The sequence below is a fragment of the Phocoena sinus genome, chromosome 1, assembly GCF_008692025.1.
Source record: "Phocoena sinus isolate mPhoSin1 chromosome 1, mPhoSin1.pri, whole genome shotgun sequence".
NCBI lineage: Eukaryota > Metazoa > Chordata > Mammalia > Artiodactyla > Phocoenidae > Phocoena > Phocoena sinus.
In genome coordinates this window covers 143,624,030-143,644,009 of record NC_045763.1, presented here as the reverse complement: position 1 = coordinate 143,644,009, position 19,980 = coordinate 143,624,030, and the positions used below count along the sequence as shown (strand labels likewise).

The following is a 19,980-nucleotide window of genomic DNA, read 5'->3' as shown; positions in this document are numbered from 1 at the left end:
AGAGCAGCTCTCATAACTCAGAAACTCTGGCCAGTGATCTACCTTTAGAAAGCCATCTCACTTCTGTGTGTAAGAGAAGACGTGTGTGCTCTGCGTCCATCTCCTCACAGAGCTGCGCAAACAGACATGAGCTAAGGGCATGTATTTTAATACATGATAATATTAATTGATAATAATATTGATAATTGTTCATTATCAACTTAATCACATCCTGCAAAACACTGTTAAGTTCAGTTGACATTTTTCGGCTAGCCAGCATCTCTCTATGGATGACACAGTCTGTAGACTCACATTCAGAGGCGACCTCTTTGACCCGAGTAGTGAAACCAGAAAGCCGTCCAGTCATGGCAGCTGCTCCGTCCATGCATATAGTGACACAAAATGATCAATTCAGTTTTCCTGGTATGTAATCATTCAAGGACTTGAATAATTCTGCAGCTGTGGTGTTGGTTGGCAACAATAGCGCACATAACATATCCTCATGCACATCCTCCTGAAAAATATATTGCACAAAAACAAGCACTGTTGCCTTGTTGTCAACATCGGTAGACTTGTCAACCTGGATTGCGTACCACGGTGACTCATTAATCCTCTCTAACAATTGTGCCTCAGTATCCACTGCTATTTCATCAGTTCCTCTAGTTATGGTGCTAGCCAAAAACAAAGCTGGGGAAAAATAGAGGCAGGGGAAGGGAATCATAAATTTTAAGTCACAGAAATATCACTGAGGTTGCTACAATAGTCTCCATCACATAATTCCCTTGTCCAAGAAGTGAATGTATTTCTTTATTATTTATTATAGAATGGTGTAGCACAAAGCTTGGCTATGCAGTGGTCGCTAATAGACATCTGCTTAGTAATGAATGAAAGAATAGTAACTGCAAATTTCTCATTTAAACCTTGAGAATCCTCTATTACACGTCTTTCTAGTTCTGTTTTCCTTAGGCAGCTAATACATAGTTGAATAATTACCCTGGGAAGCAACATAGTTGGAATTGTTGTTGGCGTCAGAATTCGGTTCAAATCCCCAGACAGCCAGATACTAGACTGATAAGGGAGAGTGTCTCATAAAATTCTCTTCCCTGACCTGCTCCCTCCTCTCTCCTTGGGGCTTCAAGGAGACTGGAGAACAAGGCCTTTCTCCAGCTGGCAGTTTTACTTCCCAAGATAATTTTATTTTTAAGTTCTATGTGTAAAATTACTCGGGAGTTACTAGGGATGCAAAGATGAATTTAAAAAGATTTTAATCTACAGGAATTTCTGAGTCTGAAGGGGAGCCAGACGTAAACATAGATATCTATATGTATAACTATATTTATCTACCCATCCATTATAAGACACGGCAAAAATCCTAAAAGTGAAGTATAAACCAAGCTCTAGGAAAGGCCTAGGAAATTATTATTTCTAAGGGGTGGGTGGGAATAGCGAAATTTTAAGAAGAAAGTGGCATTTGAATGGTGTACTGAAGGATGAGCGGAATTTCAGTGAAAGGTAAGGGGCTGCAGGAACGGTCTAATAAAAGATAGAGAGGGAGACAGAAAGATTGGAATCTATTGAGGAAGACAACAGCATCAGAGATGTATTAACTTAACAATTCATTGTTTTGCTCCTGCCTTTAGAAGCTTATTTTTAGTTGAGAGAAATAAAACGGGTACATAAATACCCACAATACTAGTGAGCTTCATAGAAAAGGAGAGGTTGCATCCTGTTTCGACGATTTTTCTGGCTACGGTGTTCTCCCCTGGAATCCCAGCTAACAGATGTTCAGAATCACCTCTTTAGAATATGATCACTAGAGAACAGCAGTTAAGAGTGAGATCCTGCATGTTCTAGATTCAATTTCAAATGACTTAGCTTCTATGTGCTTCAGTTAACTTTTAAATAAAAATAAGAATATTTTCCTCAAAGAATTGTTAAGAATGACACGGGATGAAGAACACATGGCAGCACAGTACTTATGTCCTAAGTTATATATTTAATAAATAAGTAGATATGTGTGTACAGTATTGAGTTTTCACCAGACAGCACACTCCCGCGGGCTGTAGCCGATAGGCCTCACCCTCCTAATCAGTCTGCCCATTCCCTGGCTTTTGCGGAAAGAGCGGTTCATAACGCCTCCCAGCCTCAGCTAAAGCACGTGGACTCCGCCTCGCCACAACAACAAAACACCCTGTAGCACCAGCACCGGCCGCTCTGCTCCAGTGGCTTGATTTTTTTTTTTTTTTTTTTTTTTTTTGGTGGCTTGATTTTTAAATCCATCCGAAAGGACCAATCAAAGGCGGCATTCCGAGTGCACGGAAGCGAATTGGCTGACAGCTGATGACAGTGACCAATAGGCTTTGAGATGAGTTTGGTCTGGGCCGGAAGCGAGCGAATCGAAAACGGGTGGCGGTCGCGGGCAGTTTGAGTTGGAATCTGTGCTCCAGCCCGCGGCGGCTGTACTAGGGCCCGACTCTCTGAGTCGGGTTTTTCCCGACTCTGCCAGCAAGGTGAGCGTTCTGCTTGGGTCCCGGCTCTGGCGGCGGGAGTGAGGGAGCTGTTGGCCTTCTGCAGGGGGTTACTGGGCGGGGATGCCTGTGGAATCGCCCTCCTAGGCACTGAAGGTGCAGCGGGCCGCCGCCTCTTCCCTTCTGACGGAACTGGGGAATCGGCCCCGGGCCAAGTTCTTTGTGGTGTCGGCCCCCCTCTGCTCCTGGTAAAAATGGGCTCGCACTAGTGTCCGGAGGCCCTGCTCGGTCACGGGCTTGCCCTTTGGAGGATCAATTTCCTCCTTTGTAAGGTAAAAGACTTGGGAGATCAGCAGGTATTTACTAGCAGCCTTCCGCGCCTATTTGAAATTTGGACATCGGTCCTTTGTTGCGTGGAGGAAATGCAAACTTTAGTTTTGAGGGTTTTGATCCAGGCAGCAGGTTGGTGTGCCTATTGTTAGTTGCGAGAGCATTTCTCTCACGCCTTCCACGTTCATTTGGCTGCGCCTGTGTTCCTGGCTCCGCTATGGGATGAGGACTCAGAAATAAATGACTTTGAGCCTGGTCTAGAGGAGCAGGCAGAGTTTTCATTCACAGGCTCCGCGGTGGCACTTTAGGCGGGAACTTGGGTTTCTTGGTGGAGATGGGGAATTCTGATAAAGGGAAAGCGCAAAACGGGCCTGCCGTGCCGGGGGTGGGCGAGTCACAAGGTCACAAAAGAGCTTCCTCGGGCACTTTCTGGGGTTGAGTGATTCGGGCATGGAGAGTGTCCTCCCCACGGTTAAGACAGAAACAGTATTTTCTGGAAGGAAGATAGTCCTGCAGATCTTTTTTGCAGGAACCTCGATATCCAGGGCTTTTCTACATCACCCACCCCCGCCCCCCACTCCCATCCCTTTGCCCCTCACATCTTTTTTTTTTTTTTATAAATTTATTTATTCATTTATTTATTTTTGGCTGTGTTGGGTCTTCGTTTCTGTGTGAGGGCTTTCTCTAGTTGTGGCAAGCGGGGGCCACTCTTCATCGCGGTGCGCGGGCCTCTCACTGTCGCGGCCTCTCTTGCTGCGGAGCACAGGCTCCAGACGCGCAGAGCTCAGTATTTATAGCTCACGGGCCCAGCTGCTCCGTGGCACGTGGGATCTTCCCAGACCAGGGCTTGAACCTGTGTCCCCTGCCTTGGCAGGCAGACTCTCAACCACTGCGCCACCAGGGAAGCCCTGCCCCTCACATCTTTGAGGATTGCATTTTTTGTCCTTTTCTCCCAGTGGCTCCATAGAGATTGTTGAATGGTTAATGCCTTAATCTGTCAAAGTCCCCTCTAATCAGAATTAGCTTGGGTCTGGTGATTGCTTTAACCATTTATTTGTTGCTGTGTCTTAGACTTTAGAAATGGAAAAGCATTTAACTTGCCAGTCTTCCTTCTGTTTATTTCCATCATCTCTATCATCTTTTTAAATTGCTCCTTTTAATATTTTGTTCGCTATGGTGTATGGATGTCATGATTTCAGTGGCTGGCAGAATTGTTCAGGAGTTGTAGTTGTGTGCCTCTGAGGTATGATATACCCACCCGTGAACCCCTGAATGAGCAAGCTAGTTTGGAATAGGAGTAGCCTATTGGGGCAGTGAAAATTGTCCTTTGTTGGTGGAGCGGCATGAGACTCCTTTAAGTAGTTTTTGGGTAAATGGGAATGGTTTCAAAGAACTAAAAGGGTGGGGTGGGAGGTGAGAATGGCAGAGAAAACAGCTCTCCAAGGCTTGATACTAAAGTATGTGTTTTCTGAGACCCTTCCTTCTCTTTTAATATTTGGAAAAAGTTTTATTATACTTAGTACTTTCATCAACTATTTATTAATTGTTCTGATAAAAAATGTCATTGATAAAGTCGACTGAAACAAAACGCTAAAAATGGTTGTGGACTTCATTTAGTAAAAAACGGATTCTCATCCTGTTGCTAAAGGAACTGGAAAATGAATGCTTTTTCTTTCATTTAAGTTCTAAAGGCTAATGAATAAAGAATAATTGCCATACTTTTCTCCCAGCTGATTTAAATTTTCTAAGATATGTCTGAGAAAGAGGTAGGCCATTTCTATCTTGGTGCCATAGGCATCAGTATACAAATGAAAAAGCGTTTTCAGTGACTAATACAATCGCTAATATGTATGGAAAGCTTACCAGGAGATACTGTTCTAAAGCTTTAGGGAACCACCACCATTATTATTCGCATTTTACAAATGAGGAAACCAAGGCACGGAGGTGTTAAATAACATGCCCAAGGTCGTGCATCTTGTAGGCTGCTGAGCAGGGATTTGAATCCCTAAGGCTATATACCTGATTCCTGGTCAGGGTCTCTCTGGAGAATGACTTTACTGCATTTTGCAGTGATTCTAGTGCTAGTATGTCATTCACCCTTTGTTCATGCATGCATTGACTCAACAAATGATAACCTCTTGGGAGGAAAAGGAGGTACCTGTGCCATGAGAGACTCTGATGGGGAGATATGACCAGATTATGATGGTTGTCCTCAGGGAAGGCTTCCTGGAGGAAGAGGGACAGAGTATGAGTGGGAATTAATGACATGAAGAGAGGAAAGAAGAGCATTTGCAAAGTAACTTATCATGCATTTTATTTGTCCTGTAAGACCTATTTCACCAGAAACCTTATAGCAAAATATTCATGTCTTGTACAATGAAAACAAACTGAGTGGTAGAAAGCAGGTAGCCATATAAGAGTCAAAAATGAGATACAAGAAAACCAGAAAGCAAGGGGAAGCCAAACAAGCATACTGTGTACTATTGACACTTCACAGTCAGTTATTAGTAGTCACCTTGCAGAGGGTGGAGAAGATGGATGTTATACTTTGTTATCTTTTGGAACATGAAGTTTTGAAACTTGATTCTTAGAGGTGGTTATGTAGATTAGTTAGTCTCTGAGACTGTAAGTTTCTTTTTACTATAGTAAGACCAACAGGTTGTTTATTCTTTTCAGTTTATTTATAAATGTTTGAATAATAAAGGAGAGCAAAATGAGCTGGGCTTTGGAAGAATGGAAGGAAGGCCTGCCTACAAGAGCTCTTCAGAAAATTCAAGAGCTTGAAGGACAGCTCGACAAACTGAAAAAAGAAAGGCAGCAAAGGCAGTTTCAACTTGAAACCCTGGAGGCTGCGTTGCAGAAGCAAAAACAGAAGGTATCACTGAAATGCTGGTATTTAAAACTGTTATCTCATTATTTGGACGAATGGTTTTGTCTTGGTCTTTTCAATTTAGAGAAAAATGATTTTGCCATCTTCAGGTGGTAATCCCCCCTCCTCTCCTTTATTGAATCTTTTTTTTTTTTTTTGGCCACACCGCGTGGCATGTGGGATCTTAGTTCACCGACCCGGGATGGGACCGCGCCCCCTGCAGTGGAAGCTCAAGCTGAGTCTTAACTGCTGGACCACAGGGGAAGTCCCCTCCCCAATTGAGTCATTTTTATTTTAATTACCTCATTTTCTCCGTTCTTTGTTTTTATTTCTGCTTACCTGCTAATGTGTAGGGCTGCTGAGTTCCATTTTCACTTCTGTTTAGGACAAAGAATTGGGCATCGCTTTTGCATTCTGCACTAAAATGGCCGAAAATCTCTGGCTCCGAATCTGGGATCAATATTAGAGCACTTTGCAGTCCAAATAGATATTGCTTTCTGAGAGTGAGCTTTTCACCTTGGTATTCCCACCTCTCTCCAGGACTAGTAAATGGAAACTTAAATAGTACTTCTTTCGTATCTTTGCATTAGCCAACCCATAGTAATACAATTACTGCTCCTAAAATGTTTTTGCTATTGGGAGAATTTTTCAGTTTCTTACAGTAACTGGCTTTAGCAGCTGAACTTGAAAATGAATAGCTAAGGGAGGGTTTATAAGATTTATTTTTGATTTTTTTTTTAATTCTCGAAAGCCTATTAAAGCCTCTCTTTCTAGGATGGGTTTGTGTAGCCCTAACCAAAGACTGTAATACATGACTTTGCAAAACTTTTCTATCAATAGGCTTCAAAGTGAGATCATCTAACATTTCAGTGTACATCAAGCACTGACTTCTGGACTTTTTCAACCATATCTCAGAAACTTAGTCATCAGTGTTAGATTAACAGATACTATTTGGTAAATTCATGAGTAAGAGACCTAGTTCCTTTTGAATAATCTGCATTAGGTTGAGAATGAAAAAGCTGAGGGTGCAAACCTGAAAAGGGAGAACCAAAGCTTGATGGAAATATGTGAAAATCTGGAGAAGACTAAGCAGAAGATTTCTCATGAACTTCAAGTCAAGGAGTCACAAGTGAATTTCCAAGAAGGACAACTGAACTCAAGCAAAAAGCAAATAGAAAAACTGGAACAGGAACTTAAAAGGTAACTTTTTGGGGAATGGTATTTATTATAGATGTCTTTGTATATATTCATCAGATGCGGCTATCTTTTCCTTTTATGGTGTAATTATTACACATTGACATTTTTTCTTTCCAGTGGAATGAACAATGATTTGAGGAACATTAATTCTTTTTTTATATGCTTCAGTCCTATTGTTGCATGGCTCAGTACTATGTAAATTCACTAAATGGTTGCTAGCTTATTCATTATATGTTTATTAATCTGGTTCATGTGCCAGGCACTGTGTTTGTTACTAGGGTATGCAATAATAAATAATACCAAAACTATCAACAGTGGTTACTGAAAAAATGGAGGGAAGTTAAAGCATGGCTTATATTGATGGTTTCTGTTTTCTCTGCGTGGAAAAGCTGTTGTAGAGAATCAGAGAACTAGGGAACTTCAAAACGACTGAGGAGCACTGAGGGCTCAGTTGAGATTGGAGGCCAGGAATTTATAGTGGGACCAATCTATAGCGTTTAATGAGTTTTTTTTTTTTTCCTTTCTTTAGCATATAAATGCTGAGAAGGTATACAGGAGGATCGATTTAGGGTTTTTGGGCGAGGGTGATGGGATAGAAGACAGTGGAATAATTGAGGATATTGGAAGAGAGTGATTGAAGTTGGGTGCCATGGAATCTCAGCTGGAGAGGAGGGAAGTGAAGTCTAGAAGACTTTCCTACTGAGGTCCCCATCCAAGAGACCCATCTTCCATCTTAAGCATTACATAATCAATTCACCAATATCAATTCCATATTTAGGCAATAAAAAAAGGTGCTTATTACTACTTTTCCATTAAAAAAAAATCCCCCAAACAACTAGAGGCATTATTCAAAATAAATTTAATGGGACTTGAGCACTGCTGGCTTATAAATGGAATCTTCTTGTTCTAGTAGTGGAATTTTGTCAAAATAACAAGGAGTGATAAACACTGAAAGCAAAAAAGACTTTAGCAAATTGCCCTATTGTTAATTCCATGAATATACACCCAAAAATTTTAAGAAAGCATTTTGTTTTGAAATAACTTTAGACTTCCAGAAACAATTGTTAACATCTTACATAACCAGAGTACAATGACCAAATCAGAAATAAACATTAATTCAACACTATTAACTAAACTACAGACTTTATTGGAATTTCACTCATTTTTCCAGTAATGGCCTTTTTCTGATCCAGGATTCCACACTGCATTTAGTTGATGTTTTCTTACTTTTTTTTTTTTTTTTTTTTTTTTTTTAGTATTTATTTGGCTGTGCTGGGTCTTAGTTACTTTTTTTTCTAAGCTCTGATGGTTTCTTGTCTTTTGTGACCTTGACATTTTTAAAGAGCACTAGTCTCCTTTATTGTAGAATAGTCCTCAATTTGGGTTCGTCTGCTGTTTTTCAACAATGGCAGAACTGACATTTTGGACTGGATTACTCTTTGTTGTGGAAGGCTGCCCTGTAGGCTGCATTGTAGGATACTTAGAATTCCTGGCCTCTACCCACTAGATGCCAGTAGCACTTACACCACCTCCAAATTTTGACAGTCAAAAATGTTGCCAGGCATTGCCGAATGTCCTTTGGGAGGGCAAATTCATCCCGGATGGAGAATCACTGGGTCAGACTGAGGTTATGAATTTTTGGTAAGAATACCACAGAGGCAGTGACACACCTTTATAGTGATGTGTATAGTAGTGACATGCATCATATCAGAGTGTACATGATTTAATTTGACTTTTAAACCGATCGCTTGTTAGGGTGTTTATCTGGGTTTCTGCATTATAAAGTTACTGTTTTTCCATTTGTAATTAATAAATATTTTGATGCCAAGAATTTTTTTTCCTGGCATAGCTGCAATCTTAATTCTACCTACAAAGGAAACATACTTTTGAAAGTTAAAACGTTTAAAAATTACAGTTTGCCCTCCATATCCATGAGTTCTGCATCCACAGATTCAACCAACCAAGGGTCAAAAATATTTGAAAAAAATTCCAGAGAGTTCCAAAAGCAAAACTTAAGTTTGCTGCGTGCAGGCAACTATTTACATAGCATATAACCTAGAGATGATTTAAAGTATACAGGAGGATATACATAGGTTATACGTAAATACTACATATGTGATTTTATATGAGAGTTGAGCATTTGCACATTTTAGTATTCAAGGGGGTCCTGGAACCAATCTTCTGCAGGTAGATTGTTAGGGACAACTATATGCTTGTCTTTTGGTGAAGCTGATAATTTAAGTGCACAGAAATCTTTTTCTAATTTTGTTTCCTATCCATGTGGGAAGGTGGCTATCTATAATTTGCAATGTTAGAATGATAAATAAATTTCTGTCTTGTTGAGTTCTTTGTTTTCCTAAACTCTATCCTGGTCTGTGTTGTTCATCACTGTATTCCTAGCGCCTGGCAATTGTAGGTCCTCAAATATTTGTTGAATGAATGAATGAAAGAGAGGCATTTGTTTTGGAAAGCAGGTGCTCGGGAAGTAGGAAGCTCACTTCAGTATGCTAGAATAATTATTTCTTTGAAAAGAACATTTTGGCTGCCAATGTTAGAAATATTGGTTTAATAATTTATTATTTCACCTCAGCAAATTATTTTTTAAAAGAAAACAAAAAACGAACAAACAGAAACAAACAAATAAAAACTGGTGAATATTAGCAATCTCATATAGTTAAATTAGACCTAGGAGAAAACAGCTTAATTTCGTGTTTTTTTTGTTTGTTTGTTTTGGTGGTGATGATTTGTGTTTTTTCTCTCCCTAGGAGACAGGAGATACAAAGGTTTATAAAAATAATAGGGTATACTTTTATTTAATAGTTAAAATTAATAAACTTTTTTTTTTTTTTTTTTTTACTGAAAAGATGTGAATTTGAAAGGGCAAAGAAACATTAGTTTTGCAAAGTTCTTCAAAATTCATCTCTGGAGTTTTACCAACGTTTTTACACCTTTGGAAGTCTATAGACCTGCAGTGTCCAATATGGTAGCCACTGGTTACGTGTGGCTGTTGAATACTTGAAATGTGGCTAGTGTCAATTGAGGTGTGCTGGAAGGACACAACCCAGTCCAAATTCTGAAGATTTAGTACAGAAACATGTAAAATATCTTATTAATGATTTTTGCAATGATTATAAGTTGAAATTACAATATGGAAAATATGGAGTTAAATATTAAGATTAAATTCATTTATTTCTTGTTACTTTTTTCATGCTAATACAACATTTCTGTTGGAGGGCTCTTACCTGTTATAAATTCGAATGTGACAATTTGATTTGCTGAGCAGCCATTTTCAGCTCATACATTGCTTCTTCCTTCCCGGCTTGAATTTGGAGCAGGCAGAGCTAGGGCACTGAGGCACTTTCTTCACTACTTTCTTCACTCCCTGCTTTGAGTAATGTGTCCTTGGCAAAGAGAATGGTGCACATCATTAGCCATTCTACTAGGGTGTTCATTTTATTTCTTGTGTTAAGTTAAACTCAGAGACATTGGAGACTTGCAGGAATTGAGTCCTCTCTTAGGTTTGCTTCTGAAGGGTGTTACAACTGAAATGGTAGGGATACTCTGTACACATATACAATACAGTCGGCCCTCGTATCCACAGGTTCTGCACCCACAGATACGGAGGGCTGAGTGTACGACTGCTGTTTTATATAAGGGACTTGAGCATCCCTGGATTTTGTTATCTGCAGGTGTCTTGGGACCAACAACCCACAGATCCCAAGGACGATTGTATATAGCTCACTTTCTCCAATTCTTTGGATCTGTTTCCTGCCAGTATCTTTTCTAGATGCATTACGTTAACTTGATTTTTAATATGTGTTTTAAAAATATCACAAAAGACATGATATGTATATCAAATCTCCGTTTGTTTTTGGTTTTTTTGTGGTAGGCGGGCCTCTCACTGTTGTGGCCTCTCCTGTTGCGGAGCACAGGCTCCGGATGCGCAGGCTCAGTGGCCATGGCTCACGGGCCCAGCCGCTCTGGGGCATGTGGGATCTTCCCGGACTGGGGCACGAACCCGTGTCCCCTGCATCGGCAGGCGGACTCTTCAACCGTTGCGCCACCAGGGAAGCCCCAAATCTCTGTTTTTATAATGACAATATTATAAGTAATGCCATCCGGTTTTATGATTTGAGCCCATGCTCCAATTTCCTCCTATGTTTCTGAAATTCTGGTATTTTGTAGCACTGTGTCTTTCTTTGGCCTAGAATATAAAATTTCATTGGAATGTGTCCCAACCCTCCCAACTCTTCTTTGCTACTGTGGTGGTTATTACAGATCTTCATTATCGTCTTTATCACATTGTAATTACTGGTCTATATTTCTGTTTTCCTAACTAGACTGAGTTCCTTTGAAGACAAAGAACTGTCTCATAAATTAGTTCTTATTAAACGTCTGTTGGATAAATGAAGTGGTAATTCTTAGAGGGTTGGTTTTTTTGTAAGTTTATCGCTTTCTGAGAATGTGTGGTGTTGGTATTCTACAGCTGTTGCTCTGATTTGCCATCCTCTCGGGTCCTTTTCTCACAGGTGTAAATCTGAACTTGAAAGAAGCCAACAAGCTGCACAGTCTGCAGATGTCTCTCTGAGTCCATGCACTACACCACAAAAAATTTTTGCAACTCCACTCACACCAAGCCAGTATTATAGCGGTAAGGATATTTTCCCGTTGTATAAATAGCACTTTTATTGAGATTTTAATTCTGCCAAAGAAATGAATTCATTCAACTTTGAATTCAACTTCTAATTTTAGCATTAAAAAAAAGCAGCCATTAGTTACATATACATTTGTGTATCTGTTGAAGTATGTTGAGCCATCAGTAAGCCTTTAAACTTTTCACTTTATCCTATGGTATTTTAAAACATAATTCAGTTTTGGAATATTTAAAACACCTATGTTTCCATGTATTTTGATATTTGAGTAATTTGATCAGTATCCGTTGCCTTAACCAAAATGTTCTTTCTATCTGATGTACTAAGATACTCATTTCTAGGCGATCTATCATAATGATTCTTTGCGAAATCAGTGATCGATGTAAAACTGTATCTCAATATCTGTGTTTAGGTTCCAAATATGAAGATCTAAAAGAAAAATATAATAAAGAAGTTGAAGAACGAAAAAGATTAGAGGCAGAGGTGAAAGCCTTGCAGGCAAAGGTAAATTAATTATGGACCTTTTTTTTTTTTTTTTTTTTTTTAATTTATTTATTTACTTTGGGCTGTGTTGGGTCTTCATTGCTGTGCGAGGGCTTTCTCTAGTTGCGGCAAGCGGGGGCCACTCTTCATCGCGGTGCGCGGGCCTCTCACTATCGCGGCCTCTCTTGTTGCGGAGCACAGGCTCCAGATGCGCAGGCTCAGTAGTTGTGGCTCACGGGCCTAGTTGCTCCGCGGCATGCGGGATCTTCCCAGACCAGGGCTCGAACCCATGTCCCCTGCATTAGCAGGCAGATTCTCAACCACTGCGCCACCAGGGAAGCCCCCTATGGACCTTTTAATAGAGTATGCAGTTGAAGAAGTACTTGGATATAGGATGCAACAAGGATAGAGAAAAATCTGCTTTACATAGGGCTGGCACATTTTTATTACACTGAGAAAATAAAGTTCCTGGCTCATTGGTTATGGTATTTTAAAATTTTAAAATAGGTAAGAGTAGAGTAAAATAGATTGGGGAGGTGACTTTATCCCTAAATATTAAATGTTCACCGAATTCCGTGGAAACTCTGGTAATGTAATTACTTCTCTGTTAAGATCTAATGATAAAGAAGAAGTTTCAAGAGGGTGGGGCCAGAGTCATAACTGACACTCGCTAGCTTTGGAACCTGGAGGCGATTGCTTCCTGTTCAGGCCTTCTGACGCAATGTGGTGATTGCTACCAGGGACGTGAGGTTTGGGGGTCATTATTAATGAACTGTTTATTTCAGGTGAGAATGTTATCAACGTAATCTCCCCAGTTCTTTTAAATAAGTTGCTGACAAGTGTTTTAAATTACATTTTGATAGGGGTAAAAAAAGCAGAGAGAGGTGGGTGAAAAGATTTGTTTAACATCAATAAAATAAACAAAATGCGTATTTTGGAAACCCCAGCTTTTAGTTTCAGGACTGACCCAGAAAATACCTGGTGTCTATAGAATATACCTTTCCCATTTCTGTGCACGATGTTATTTATTATTTATTTTATTATTATTTTTTTGCAGTACGCGGGCCTCTCACTGCCGTGGCCTCTCCCGTTGCGGAGCATAGGCTCCGGATGCGCAGGCTCAGCTGCCATGGCTCACAGGCCCAGCCGCTCCGTGGCATGTGGGATCTTCCCGGACCGGGGCACGAACCCGTGTCCCGCGCATCGGCAGGCGGACTCTCAACCACTGCGCCACCAGGGAAGCCCGATGTTATTTGTTTTTTAAAAAATTCCAGTTTGGCACTTAATGGCACAATTCTAAACATATGAACTTGGTGAGATGGCACAACTTAGCAAACAGTTTAAGGCTGAATTTATAGTAGATGCCTTAAATACTGAGGATCAAAAAAATACCTGTTAGAGCTTTAACAATTTAAATTCTTTTTACGCCTTTAACCCTTGTTTTGAGATCACCAGGGTTTTGATATGTAGCAAAGGCATTGCTTACAAGATGAATAAAATTAAACAATAATTCTCTGGTCTGACTTGGAAATATGTGCTTTGTTATCCAGTTCAGTCATTGGTATCAATTCTGGCCCTGACATCTGTTCCCAGAGTTATTTTGTGGAGGACTATGAGTCTCCAGAAGCCTTAAACCTTTCCCTGTGGCAAGAAAAGCCTTTGCTATCAAAAATTTAGCTTGGGCTTCCCTGGTGGCGCAGTGGTTGGGAGTCCGCCTGCCGATGCAGGGGGCACGGGTTCGTGCCCTGGTCCGGGAAGATCCCACATGCCGCGGAGTGGCTGGACCAGTGAGCCATGGCTGCTGAGCCTGCGCGTCTGGAGCCTGTGCTCCGCAACAGGAGAGGCCACAACAGTGAGAGGCCCGCGTACCAACAACAAACAAACAAACAAAATTAACTCAGCTTCTATAGCCACATAGTTTTCAGAATGCAGGCAGAGAGAAGAACAAAAAGAAGAGTTCAAAACAGCAGAAAATCCACAAATGTGTATTATATAATAAAAAATACCTCATACGACATTTTTTGGGGGAGAGTGTTATGGTGGAATGTGAGATTCTTGAAAGAGTTCTTTAGGTTAGTATTGAATTTTGAGTCTCAGTGTGCAAAGCTACGGGGGAGGTGACCAAGGAGGGGCAAAGTAAAATCAAATTTCAGAATTCAAAATGGCAGTGAGTACTCACATGTGTTTTTATGAAGTATATGAGGGATGCAGAATAAATACAAAAACTGAGCCCATTTAAAATAGATTGGACCTCAGATGGTACTGATTTCACCCTTCAGTGCCAAGTCTGACCATTAGAACATTTCCTCACTGGTTACTGGGACCCAGTGGTTCCCTTGACTTGATGAATGTTCTTTCTTGGTACACAGTGGAAGTGTTACCTTCTTGGCATGGCTTTATGATCTATTTGAAAATAAGTACATAATCTTTTTTTTTTTATTGCAGTATTGCTGATTTCCAATGTTGTATTAGTTTCAGGTGTATATAGCAAGGTGATTCAGTTATATATGTTATATATACATATATACTTTTTCATATTCTTTTCCATTATAATTTATTGCAAAACATTGAATGTAGTCCCCTGGTGTAAGACCTTGTTGTTTATCTATATTATATGTAGTAGTTTGTATCTGCTAATCCCAAACTCCTCATTTACCCACCCTCCCACCCCCACTGCTTTCCCCTTTGGTAACCATAAGTTTGCTTTTTTATGTCTGTGAGTCTACTACATAGTCTTAAATATTTTGACTTCTAAAGGGCTCTAAAGAGTTTCTGTTTTTACAGAAAGCAAGCCAGGCTACTCCCCAAAGCACCATGAATCACCGGGACATTGCCCGACATCAGGCTTCATCATCTGTGTTCTCATGGCAACAAGAAAAGACCCCAAGTCGTCTTTCATCCAATGCTCTAAAAACTCCAATTAGGAGAGATTTCTCTGCATCTAGTTTTTCTGGGGAACAAGAAGTGACTCTGAGTAGATCAACTTTGCAAATAGGGAATAGAGATGCTAATAGCAGTTTCTGTGATAATTCTAGCAATTCTCATCTTTTGGATCAATTCAAAGCCCAGAATCAAGGTAACTTCTTGAGCTAAATTAAATTTTCCTGAGATAATTTTAGAAGTCTAGAAATTTCTAGACATTTTTAGCCCTAGAAAGTGCTCATGTGTTTTGTTAGACCCATCAGTGATCAATATCCCAGCCTGGTGATGTGAAATACTGTCTTTGGGATAATGAGAAAAGATATCACCATTTGGAAAGGTACCTTTATTTGTACTATAAAGCTGGTGCTGTGAAGACTTGAAAAGTAGGGTGAGTGGCTTTGACTTTACAGAGTGGGGCAAGTAGGTGGGTTACAGTTGACACTCCCCACAGCTCTCCCCTGGCTCCTTTTGTGGCCCATGAAACAAGCCAGTTTTGGGCAGAGGTGTGGCATGTGTCTGTAGGAGAGCTTTGCTGTGTGCTGCCAGGTTGTGTGTATGGGAGAAACCTGTAACCTTGGCTGCTGCACCACGCTGCTGCTGACAGCCAAGGGTGCCAGGTGGTGTTTTGGAATCTAGTCTGCAGACTAGATGATAATTTCCAGTGCTATGGTAGATTGAAAATCACCATCTGTGTGCACTGGTGAGACCTGTCACATGGCCAGTGCCATTGGAACCAATATTGTGTATATGTGGGGAAAAAAATGAAAAAAAACATTGTTAATTTTGGCAATAGAGGAGGTTCACACTGTCTTGCTCTTTACTGGAGGACAAGCTACTAGAGAATGTGGGAGGGTGACTTTTTCACTGCTTAGCACTCATTTGCATTGATATGGGCACAAAAAATGTATTAGTTTGTGGGTGTATAAAACCAAGTGGTAATTTTAGTGCAGGCTGTTATATGTGGTACACTTTTTGCAGTCTTGATAAGATACTATTCACGATTTTAGAAAAACATTTCTGCCCCCCCCAAGTTTCTCTGTGAAAACTTATGAAAATTTGTTTCTCCTGCTTTCTGTAGGGTTTTTGAATACAAATAACAATAAAGATTAAACATTGAAATTAAATCCAATTAAGGTAGCTTCTTTGTTTAATGTGAATTGATTTATGTTTGACTCACCAAAGATTTCAGAGAAGAGTAACATTGATACATTCTGAGTTTAGTTGTAAATGTCTTTGTGAAAAATGTATGTTAATTGAAGTGTGGGTTTTGTTTGTGATTTAAGAGCTAAGGAGCAAGATTAGTGAGTTGGAACTACGTCTGCAAGGACAAGAAAGAGAAATGAAAGGCCAAGTGAACAAGCTTCAAGAACTCCAACTCCAAGTGGAGAAAGCAAAAGCGGAATTAAACGAAAAAGAGAAAGTTTTGAACAAAAGCAGGGATGAACTGGTGAGAACAACTGCACAGTATGACCAGGCATCAACCAAGGTACTTGACTTTTCATGAGTTATTGATAAATCTCCATTTTTTTCATATCATTCTTTGGAAAGAGTACTCTGCACTTAGCCTTGTGAAATAAATATTGGTAATGAACCTTATTATATACTAGGCGGTATTGATGCAGTTGAACAGTAAGTTCTTTTAGAGTTGGGTAGATCTGGGGTCAAATCCGGACTGCACATTTTCTCAGCCAAGGGACCTGGGCAAGTCACTGATCTCTTTTATATCTCAGAGGGTGGTGAAAAATAAAGATAATGTATGTACAGTGCCTGGCAGGTGCCTAATATATAAAGGAGGCCTTAAAGTCATGGAGCTTTAAAAGGTTTAGGACATACGATAGAATTGAATAGACCTACTCCTGGGATCCAGTGTATACACTCCTACCATTTAATCTAAGGCTCTAATTAAGGCCAAACTTCATAGGCTGTTATTTGGGGGTTGTCTTTGTTGTTGTTGTTGCTTTGCCCCCAACCTACCTCTCTAGTCTTTTCTTCTCTTTTTTCTATTATTCATTCATTCACTGACTCATTTGACAAATATTTATTGACCTTCTACTGTATGTCAGCCACTGTTCTAGACCTGGGGATGCAGCAGTGAGTAAATAGACAAAAAGAATGGCCCTTGTGGAGCTTCATCATAATGGGGGACGTAACGTAGATGTACCAGTCACGTAGATAGTGTGCTATATGGAGAAAAGTGTAGAGCAAAACGAATTATCTTCTAGGACCAACTGCAGTTATTTGGTGTTTCTTGAACCTAATTGGTGTCTGGGTCAGTGTTCTGCTCACATTTGCCTTTCTGCTTGGCATACCCGCCTCTTGGAATACTCTTGACATGCTCCCCATCCCGTGAGCTCCTTCTCTCATTTCTTAGTGCGGTGAGGTCTTTTCTCCTGGCTTCCATCCCCATTATGACCCTTTTATTGTCGTTATTTATGTTCTAGCTCTTGTAGTTCCCACACTTGGCTAATTGTCAGAATCACTGAGAACCTTGCAGAATTAATCTTCTTAGACTCATGTCTGAAGTGGGCCTATGGAATTTACCTTTAATAAAATCTCTAGGTAAAAACCACTGTATCTTCTATTTGCTTCCTGGGAACAGGCTCTTTCTTTTTTTTTCAAATTAATCCTTTTTATTTTAAGATAATTATAGATTCGTGTAGTTATATAAAACAATAGCTTGTTAATGTAATGGGTTACAATGATTGCTTTTCAGATATTTGAATGTCTTTCATCCTTGGAATAGACCATACTTGGTCTTGGTGTATAATTCATTTTATATGTTTCTGACTTTTATTTGCTAATAATTTGTTAAGGATTCTTGTGTCTATATTTGTGAGGGATGTTGTTCAGCTGTTTTCTCTTTTTGTACTGTCTTTGTCTGGTATTTGTATCAGAGGTAATGTACTAGCTTCATAAAATGCATTGGGAAGCATTCCCTTCTCTTCTCGGAAGAGATTGTGCAGAATTGGTGTTATTTCATCTTTATACATTTGGTAGAATTCTCCATGAAACTATCTGGGCCTGGAGATTTCTTTTTTGGGAGATATAAAATTATAAATTCAATTTTTAAAATAGTTACACAGCTATTAAAATTATTTATTTCACACTTGATGAGTTGGGTTAGTTTGTGATTTTAGAGGAAGTTTCATCTAAATTGTCAAACTTGTGCATGTGGAGTTCATAGTATTTCCTTATTCTTTTGATGTCTGTAGGTCAGGTTTATTCCCTGTTCATTTCTGATATTTGTCTTCTCTATTTTTCTCTTTGTCAGTACTGCTAGGAATTTGACAGTTTTGTTGCTCTTTTATTGATCTTACCAAAGAGCCAGCTCTTTAATTCATTGATTTTTCTCTATTTCCTATTTTCAATTTCATTGATTTAAAAATTTTTTTTCCTCTCTGTTATTTCCTTCTGCTTGCTTTAGGTTGATTTTGCTCTTCTTTTTCTAGGTTGTTGAGGTGGGGAGCTTAGCTTACTGACTTGAGACTTCTTCTTTTCTAATGCAGACATTTAATGCTATAAATTTCCCTCTCAGTACTGCTTTAACTGTGCTCTGCAAATTTTGATATATTGTATTTTTTAAAATAATTTTTAAAAACATTTATTTATTTATTTTTGGCTGCTGTCTTCGTTGCTGTGCACAGGCTTTCTCTAGTTGCGGGGAGCAGGGGCTACTCTTTGTTGTAGTGCGTGGGCTTCTCATTGTGGTGGCTTCTCTTGTTGCAGAGCACAGGCTCTAGGCGCATGGGCTTCACTAGTTGTGGCATGTGGGCTTAGTAGTTGTGGCTCGTGGGTTCTAGAGCACAAGCTCAGTAGTTGTGGTGCATGGGCTTAGTTGCTCCGCAGCATGTGGGATCTTCCCAGACCAGGGCTTGAACCCGTGTTCCCTGCATTGGCAGGCAGATTCTTAACCACTGCACCACCAGGGAAGTCCCTGATATATTGTATTTTAATTTTTATTCTTTAATGTACTAAAAAAAATTTTTTTTCTTGGAACTTCCTTTTTGGCACATTGATTATTCAGAAATACCTTGTTTAGTTTCCAAGTGTTTGGAGCTTTTTCTCTTTTTGTTATTGATTTCTAGTTTGATTCCACTGTGTTCAGAGAATATACTTTATGATTTCAGGTCTTTTAAATTTGTGGGAGTTTTATGGCCTAGTTTATGGTCTATCTTGGTATATGTTTCATAGGCACTTGGAAAAAAATGTATATTCTGTTGTTGGATGGAATGTTCTAAAAGTGTCATTAGCTCCTGTTGGTTAACGTTCTTTGTTGAATTCCTCTGAATCTTTGCTGATTTCTTGTCTAGTTGCTCTAGCAATTGTTGAGAGAGGGATATTGAAGTCTCCCATAATTGTTGATTTGTCTATTTCTCCTTTCTGTTCTATCAGTTTTTGCTTCACTTATTTTGCAGTTCTGTAGTTTGGTCCATACACATTTAGGATTGCTATGTCTTCTTGGTGGATTGACCATTATCATTGTGCAATAGCCCTCAGTGTCTCTGGTAATTTTTTTTATTCTGAAGTCTACTTTATCTGGTAGTAATATAGCCACTGTAGCTTTCCTTTGGTTTATGTTTCATGATGTATTTCTTTCTGTCTTTTTACTTTCAGCCTATCTATGCTATTAAATTTAAAAGTATGACCTAACTATAAATTAAAAAATAGGCCTAATGTGAGTTTTGTGTGGACAGCGTATAGTTGGGTCGTATTTTTTAATCCACTCTTTTAAAACACTATTCCCTTTTAGAAACACTATCTGTCTTTTAATTAGTATATTTAGATCACTGATATTCAATGTAATTATTGATATGTCATGGCTTAAGTCTTCCATCTTATTTTTTGTTTTTTTTTTTTTTTTTTTTTTTTTTTTTTTTGCGGTACGCGGGCCTCTCACTGTTGTGGCCTCTCCCGTTGCAGAGCACAGGCTCCGGACGTGCAGGCTCAGCGGCCGTAGCTCACGGGCCCAGCCGCTCCGCGGCATGTGGGATCCTCCCGGACCGGGGCACGAACCCGTGTTCCCTGCATTGGCAGGCGGACTCTCAACCACTAAGCCACCAGGGAAGCCCTTATTTTTTGT

General features: G+C 39.7%; 1 protein-coding gene across 3 annotated transcripts in view; it reads left to right on the top strand.

The window, feature by feature from the left end:
• The first annotated feature begins 2,365 nt into the window (after positions 1 to 2,365).
• CENPF (centromere protein F) overlaps positions 2,366 to 19,980 on the top strand; it is a 59,611-nt gene continuing 41,996 nt past the window's right edge. For 2 of the 3 annotated variants that reach the window (XM_032646747.1, XM_032646732.1), the window contains exons 1-7: positions 2,366 to 2,489; positions 5,454 to 5,652; positions 6,650 to 6,846; positions 11,373 to 11,494; positions 11,908 to 11,999; positions 14,763 to 15,054; positions 16,184 to 16,386. In XM_032646747.1, the coding sequence (XP_032502638.1) occupies positions 5,491 to 5,652; positions 6,650 to 6,846; positions 11,373 to 11,494; positions 11,908 to 11,999; positions 14,763 to 15,054; positions 16,184 to 16,386 (1,068 nt within the window). In that variant the 5' untranslated portion in view covers positions 2,366 to 2,489; positions 5,454 to 5,490. Of the gene's footprint in view, positions 5,653 to 6,649; positions 6,847 to 11,372; positions 11,495 to 11,907; positions 12,000 to 14,762; positions 15,055 to 16,183; positions 16,387 to 19,980 lie in introns of all 3 variants that reach the window. The other variant, XM_032646738.1, reaches the window with a different exon arrangement.